The sequence below is a fragment of the Buceros rhinoceros genome, unplaced genomic scaffold (assembly GCF_000710305.1).
Source record: "Buceros rhinoceros silvestris isolate BGI_N320 unplaced genomic scaffold, ASM71030v1 scaffold6817, whole genome shotgun sequence".
Taxonomy (NCBI): Eukaryota; Metazoa; Chordata; class Aves; order Bucerotiformes; family Bucerotidae; genus Buceros; species Buceros rhinoceros.
The window spans coordinates 42,288-49,999 of NW_010420350.1; the positions used below are offsets into that span (position 1 = coordinate 42,288).

General features: G+C 40.9%; 1 protein-coding gene across 2 annotated transcripts in view; it reads right to left on the reverse strand.

Moving 5' to 3' along the window:
* The window catches only part of CLIC5 (chloride intracellular channel 5), a 70,854-nt gene that overhangs the window by 21,762 nt on the left and 41,380 nt on the right, over nt 1–7,712 (reverse strand). For both annotated transcript variants that reach the window (XM_010139270.1, XM_010139271.1), the window contains exons 2-4: nt 2,457–2,566; nt 2,003–2,128; nt 548–654 (exon numbers count right to left, since the gene is read on the reverse strand). In XM_010139270.1, coding sequence (XP_010137572.1) covers nt 548–654; nt 2,003–2,128; nt 2,457–2,566 — 343 coding nt within the window. The remainder of the gene's footprint in view (nt 1–547; nt 655–2,002; nt 2,129–2,456; nt 2,567–7,712) is intronic.

The window sequence follows — 7,712 nt, forward strand, 5'->3', positions numbered from 1 at the left end:
GATTTAATGCAGTTTGTATAAACAAAACAGCTATAACATCACAATATCATCATCAAGTCAGTGGGCCAAGAGTCTGATGGCCATATCTAACAAATTTCAAAGGGTCAGGGCATGAGTTGCTCTCATCCAGTCATTCACCGCTAAATTTTTAGTGTTATCACAGTTCTGAATCCAGTCATCACGTACTCCCCTAAGCAAGGCCTGGGACAGTAGAGAAGGTAGCACAAGCCACCAGCCACTTCCAGTAAGCTGCATGGGATCCTGTTCTGGTGAGGAAGCTGGGCTGTAGGGACAGGAGCCATGTTGGGGCAGTTGGTAAAGGAACTACTAAACACCCTGTGACCTGTTCTATTTATTAGTATAGACATAGGAAATGCAACTGTGGACACGCGAATCGAGTCTGCTGAAACCACCATCTCAAGCTAATCAGCAGCAGTACCTGATGTCATATGAACAGAGTTTACAGTAAGATGATGGAAGAATGGCAAAATTATTCCACTTCTAAGCTCAAAAACTCCCTGGCACATTTGGTTATGATCCTACTCACCAGCATTATCCTGCTGCTTCGTATTTTTGATGTATGCAGAAAATTTGGAGAAGATATCGATTCCAGCAGTGTTTGACTCCCGGTGCCTAGCAGCCAGCTTGGGGTACCTGAAAAGGGAGAAGCAGTGTGGAGAGCAACATCTTGTTACCAGCAACATAGTGATGATTACAAACACAACTGACACGAAGAAAAAAGCTTGGTATGAGGAACTGCTATTAATGTTGTCATTTATCTCAGAACAAAAGCTTGGCAAGTCTCTCTTCATTAGATCTGTGTCTGTCAAGGCAGGCATTTGGATAGTCACACAGGGATGGCTTCAGGACAAAGGTAACTGCTCTGGTGCTTTATGTTACCACGATCCAAGAAACAGTGGCCTTAAATCGGAAGGAAGTGTAAATCTCCAGAAAGGTGCAGGGGCACTTGGCAGCCAGCTCTCTCTATTACGAATGGCAGTCATGTCTAATTCCTTGTGCTGAAGACATACCCCAGGATGTAAGAGCAAGGCATGTTTGTATCCCCTGGGTGAAGGAACACCAAGTTTTCATTTGCTGAATTGTTTTTTATAGCTATCTGATGCAAAGGAGTATATCTGTTTGAAATACAGATATTAGCAGGAGCTAATGACTCCTGCTGTCTTGCTCTTGAACCAGAGTATAGAAGATTTAAATAGTTGATCTCCTGCCTCCAGACTGGCCTGCAGCTGCTGATTCACTTGGAGGTAAAATGCTCCACAAGGAACCAAGCCAATTTTCATTGATTCATAGATTTTAAGGTCCAGATCACAAGCCAACATTTTTTTTTTCCCCATGATCCTTGTACTAAATCCAAATCACTTGACTAACTAAGGCATATCTGGTAAATCTAAACCTTTCCTTGGTAGCTTGTTCCAATGATTAATCTTTCATACCGAAAAAAAATCTGTGTTTTATTCCTAGTATGAATTAGTTTGGTTACAACTTCCAGTCGTGGGCTCTTGTCGTTTCTTGACAAGAATAATGAGCATGTTTCTGCCTCCAGAGCCTCTCGTACTCTGTAATCATTCCACTTCCAACCTTTCCAATGCACCACACAGCTCAGAAGCCTCCATTTTTTGCTGTAAAATGCTTTTTCTGGCACAGATATTTTGTGTGGCAATTTTTGGCATCTATTCCAAGTTATTTTTAGCTTTTTAAATTGTGGACACCAGACCCCTACAAAATGTTTCTAGTATTGGTCTCCTTAATTCTGCATACAAGGACATCCTGAAATGTGTACAGAGAAAACATTCTGCAGTTATTAGTCATACAAGTAACCTTCACACATGGAAGTCATCTCACTGAAGCCAGCAAGTTTTATAAATAAATATTACTCCTGTAAGTAAAGATTGTAGAAGGGAGTGCTTTTTAGGAACTCCTCTTAGGACATCTTTCATTCCTAGGAAATGGAATATTGACTGAAAAAATCCCAAGTTCTTACTTTGGAGGTGCCAGAGTCTCTTCCAAGAATTCCTCAATCTTGTTAACATCTGTCTTGACTTCTCCATTAAAAGTCAAGAAAGGTGGGTGGGTCCCAGGAGCCAGGTTGTGTAGGTCAGCTGGCTTTCTGCAGAGAGAGAAAAGTCGTGAAATCACTAACATTTACGGTCAGGTAGTTGCACGGATATTTATAGTTCCTAGAAAATCAGTTTGCCCTTTTTTTTTTCTGTAGTTTGTGGTTAGAAAACTTTGAAACTAGCCCAAGCACCTCGCTTTATATAAAAATATTACACAAGCAAAAAATCCCCAACAACCCAAACCTGAATCTCAACTATTTTGTTGTGCACCACAGACTCTCTAGGTTCAATACAAGTCAGATTGAACTTAGTGGGTCCTTTCTTTAGGGCAAACACTGGATCATACAACAATTTTCAACTAAACTGAACAATTTTTACCTTTTCAAGTCAACAGTGGTGACGTTGAACACAACTCCTTTGAGCCAGAGGATCATGAAGAGACGCTGGGAGAACGGGCAGTTCCCAATGCTTTCTCCATCTATACCGGCCTGAAGGATGGAAAGAGGGGAAAATAGATTTCAGGCTTGTTAGTCACTCATATCCCTCAAGATGGAAAATCAAATGTTGAAAGAAAAACAACCAGTTTTAAAACAATCATCAGTGCCTGTTATTTAATATAGCTTATCATCAACACAAGAGTGGAGCTACTCCAGCATTCAGCCTTCATCAGGAGCTTGAAAAAGCAACCTGCTGCCTCTCCTGAGGGCAGTTCTGGATAAAGCAAATGTGTCCTGAAGCAACACCTAAGAGACTGTATATTCTTCCAGTTACTCTTGTCCCTACCAAGCTGCCTGATTCATGGACATGCTAGAAAACTTAAGGTAGGTTTTCTGCTCCGTTTAAGTCTGTAGTCTGCAGCTTGTATCAGCTCAAGATCTGCTTCACTGTTTTACTATCTAAAATGCGGGCTTTCAGATCTAGATTTAAACACAAGCACTCCGGACATTCACTAGTTCTTGCTCACATTCAGTAAAGCAACAGCCTCAGACACAACCAACCACATCCAGACAGAAATGTCAATCCAAATCCTTCCAAGGTTTCAGTCAGATTTCAGTCACCACATTCAGCCTGTTCCTATCTCTAGTACCTAATGAGTTGCCTACAAACCACTACAAAACGAGAAAAAACTGCTAGAGTTAGCATTGAGGAAACAGCCTGTTTTTCCCTCTAAAAATTTATGGTCCTTAGCCATGCAAATTCTGACTTTGAGCCATGGAGGGATACAAATAACACCAGCTGAACTGAGCCAAAGCTGCATCCAAGGACAACATCCTTCTACAATAATTATGCTTGCGGCCAAAGCTTTCAGGATGATAATGGTTTTGATAGATTTCCATTTTAATTTGTGGTACTATTGTGTTTAAAAGATTCTCATAATCCTGGTGAAGCAACCAACCTTCCATTGTTGACACACATGGGTTGCATAACTGTATTTTATGCAGACAGTGTGTGTCTGAAAATGGCTGATGAAAGAGCTAAGCAAATAGATGCCCTTTTCCTCTGGAGAAAATATTACATTACTCTGCGCTCATAAATTTTATCTTATTAATATTCACGCTGTGAGGTAGCATTTCTCTGTCCTAATGAAGGAATCACTTCTAATTATTGCAGTTCTGTGAAACATCCACAGCACAACTAGAAACATTTTGAGATGTGTCCAGCTGCTACAAATTCAGGCCTTGTGTGCGAAATGTTTAGCTGAAAGGTTTTCTGATAGGCCTTGTGAATCTTTCTCAAGTCTTGAAAGCAGCTTTTGATGATTCCGGGTTCAAAAACAAATACCACGTTTCCTATCCACCAAAATATGGAGGGAGCATGGATTCGAGGCTTGGAGACAACCCGTCATAAAGTTCAGGGCTATGAGAAGAGTTTTCTCTGGGTTCAGATTTTTTTTTCAAACACTCAGACCCTAGAGGCATTTGGAAATGGATATTTGGCTGCACTTTTACTGAAATTAGGTATCTGCAATGCTCCTGGCACATGGCACATGCAAGAATCAGCAAACAATGTGGGTGAAAGAGTGGCACGGCATGAGGATGAGCAAGAGAAGATCCATTTTCTCATCTTCCTGAGCCATGATAGCCTAAGCCGAGTTCTGCAAAATTTTATTAATTAGTTAGCTCTGTTCTGCAAATCCCATGGGGAAAAAAAAAAAAAGTTACCATGGGAATCCCAGGCACCTCTGTACTTTATGCAATAATTGCTGCAAAGTCACATTTGTTGATTTGGCTTTGGCTTACTAAACCATTGCCAAGATTTTTTTTTTTACCCTTTCTGAAAAGAGGCAAATGCTATAGGAGAAAAGAGCCATACGACACCAAATTTCCCTTTGACTTTTTCACCGTCTCAATCATAATCTTATCCTTCAGAATGGGGTTAGCTAACTGAGCTTATGAACAATATACTACAAACCCAAAACTTGAAGAAAAACAGACAGCTGAATTACAGGGCAAAAGAGTGCAGATAGAGGGGCTGATTCTCATCTTACCTTCTCTGGGTTTACTTTGGCTTATAAATCCATAGATTCTGATTCACTCTTCACCTGACTCTCTTCAAAGTGAGTGTCAAACCCTGCTTTGCCAAGTCCTGCAAACGCTTTGTGAGCAAAGGGGTCTTGTCTCGCGATAATAGGCAAAGCTCCAGCCCTGCTTCAGGTCTCCATCCCTCAGGGAGGCAATCTCCCACCTGTCCTCATCGCCCACTTCTTGTGCCGCAAGTAACAATCTCATCTGTTTCATGAAAGAGACTCAGGGACACCTTTTCCCTGCTCCTTCCAATCATATATTCTCATACAAAGGTTAAGGATCAGCCAGATCTGTACCTTTTCCATGTTCTCTGTCCTGCAAGGCAATGGTGAAAAACTCTCTCAAGAGCAGAGAGGACTAAAGCAGGAACAGAGCAACTGAATGGCAAGGAAGAAACAGAAGTGATGGGTCATGTGAGGCTAAGGGATGCAGAAGTCATTGGGGACTGGAGAAAGATGTGAAGTCTGGAAGAAATAAAATTCATTTGGAGATCAAAAATAAAATTAATTGTTTAGGTCAAACAAGGCCTCCAACAGCCCCGAATGGTCAAAATATATTCCCAACACTTCCAAAAGAGTGGGAAACATTAATTGCTAGAGACACACTGGGAATAGTCAGAGGAAATTCCAGAAACGAAAGATAAACTAAAGAAAAAGTACGGTATGATCACAGTTCAAAGCCCCTGGATCTGGAAGCCAAGCTCATGATTTGGGTGGAGTCTGACTCATGGGTTTTGATCTCATGTGACTGGCATAACTGAAAATGCTACCACAAATCACAAGGCAAACTGGTGACAGAGGAGGGAACAGAATCAAAATCTCCCCAGCAATACAATTTATCCATTAAATGCAGCTCTTTTCTGCAGAAATTACAGGCAAGGCTCTGTCGGTTTTGTGAATCCTTTCTCAATGCTTTTAACAGCACAAGGTAATTCAATGTTCAGCACTCAGAAAGAGCAAAACCTTAGTACATAGCAACTTCAAAAGCTTATCAGAGTGTCTCAAGATCCCTTGTGAAGTCTATTAACTACCAGGAGGAGACGAGGAAGAACAGAGAATTTCCCAGGCTTAGTCACTCCTAGCTTCAAAGAAAAACAGCTTGCTTAAAGCACCCCGGTAGTGCCTAAATACAAGTCTATTATGTATCTGTCCAAGGTCAATGGCTCAGAAATATAGGAATTAAATAATACTTTCATCAAGATCAAGAACTCAAGCAGTGGATGGAAAGAAAAGAACAAATAATTGACAAACTAGAGAAACACGATTTATCCCTGCTGTTACTCACAAATGAGCACAAAAGCTTTCTCACGTAGCTTCCCTGAAGCACAGCAGAAGTGATCAACCACTCACAAAAAGGAGCAAGTTGGTGATATGTGCACTCTGCTGGCCAGTAACACCAGATATTTCTGATTTTATGATTGCAACTAGGGACAGACTTGACGATTTGTGGGCACTAGGATCAAGGAAATAGAGTCTTTAAAGTACACTGCAGGACCCAAAGCTGTGAAAGGGTTTCAGAGCCTCCTTGTCCACAGGGAGAAGGACCTCACCTGAAAAGGAAAATTCCCAGAGTGACTGTGGAAGAGGAAAACAGATTTGAGGGTTTGCTGGGTGAGACTCCTTGGCCAATGCTCATCCCACTGAAGTTTAACTGAGGTGCCTAAGGGAACGTCTCCTGTGCAGGCAAGGCCAAGATGTACATCCAAAGATGAAGCTGGTCACTTTTCACTTTGACTGAATATGATATGTGTCTGAATTTAGGTGGGATGAATGTGGACCCCAAAAATAGAAAAGTCTAGAGTTTGTGGAGGCAGAATTTCCATAGAATTATTTTGCTCCGTCTTGGAATTATCACTTTCTGCTCCCGTTACTTCACACAAACTTACTTTTATTAGTTTAGCTACTAAAAAAAAAAGACGCTATTCTACTTAATCTCCAGCTGTTTAGGTACTTCACGCCAACTGATGCAAGGTCCTGCCCTGGAATTCGATATAATCACATCAGGAAAACCCCACCGTCATACCAGCTGCTTGCCTCGATGTGAGTAATGGAAAGAATGAACAAGATGTTACCATTTATTATTTATAAGGTGCTCCTCCTTAAATTCTTCAGCTATTTTTAATGAATTAATTAAACCTTAAAGGTACTTGTGTGCAAAAATGGGGGATGATTCTGTACATTGCTGAGGAACAAAATTAAGGAGGTTTGGGGGGAGGGAGTGGGTGGGGTGGGTGGTGGAAGTAGTCTTAGTGATTGTATGAGCTTGTGCCAAGTATTTTGTGAAGTAGCAGTGGTATCAAGAGACTCCAACCACTGCACAGCACAGCTGAATGGTGCAAACAGGGAGCTCTTCTCAAGTTCCAGCTAATATTTTGCTATAAATGAAATAACTGGAATAAACTTCCTCACTTGCTCCAAAATACTCGAACTGGTACAGTGACAGCAATGCACAGAGACAGCTCTATTATTTTAACTAACCTAAAGGGGGGGAAAAAATCAAGTTTCATTTCCAGTTATTCCCAAAACACAGCTTTACAGAACTCTACTGTCATTATTAATGACTAAGCATGTAGCTTAAAAATGGCACTGCTGGAAAGAGTTGCATATCAGAAAGCACTGTGTTTTTTCCAGGAAAATAATATACTCTGTTTTATCTATTCTCCTTCTTTTGTGATTTTTCATTGCATTGACGCTATTCTGCACAGTGGTCCAGCGCCCTCTTAAGACTTGGAGGTAAAGTAGGGAGATATTTTTGATGACTCTAAACCACATTTCTTTTTCAAAAGGATTTTAACCAGTTAGCAAAAGCAGGCAGGCTAATTCACCACAATGTTTCCCAGTAAGGGTAAGGAGGGATTTGATTTCATGATCCCTACAATCAAAATCTGGACTCACATTTCACGTGGTTACACCCTCTGTTTTAAAGTTGGTAAAGTGCCTGCCGTTCGACACTTACTTTCCTTATGTCTAGAACCCAAAGGAGAAGTGAAAATCCTATTTGAAACACAGAGCAGGCCAGGAAATATCCTATTTATTGTGCCATTAAAAAAAAAAAAATCTGTCTTAGTAATTATGCCACACACACAATAGCACAAATCTCCATTGTAGGG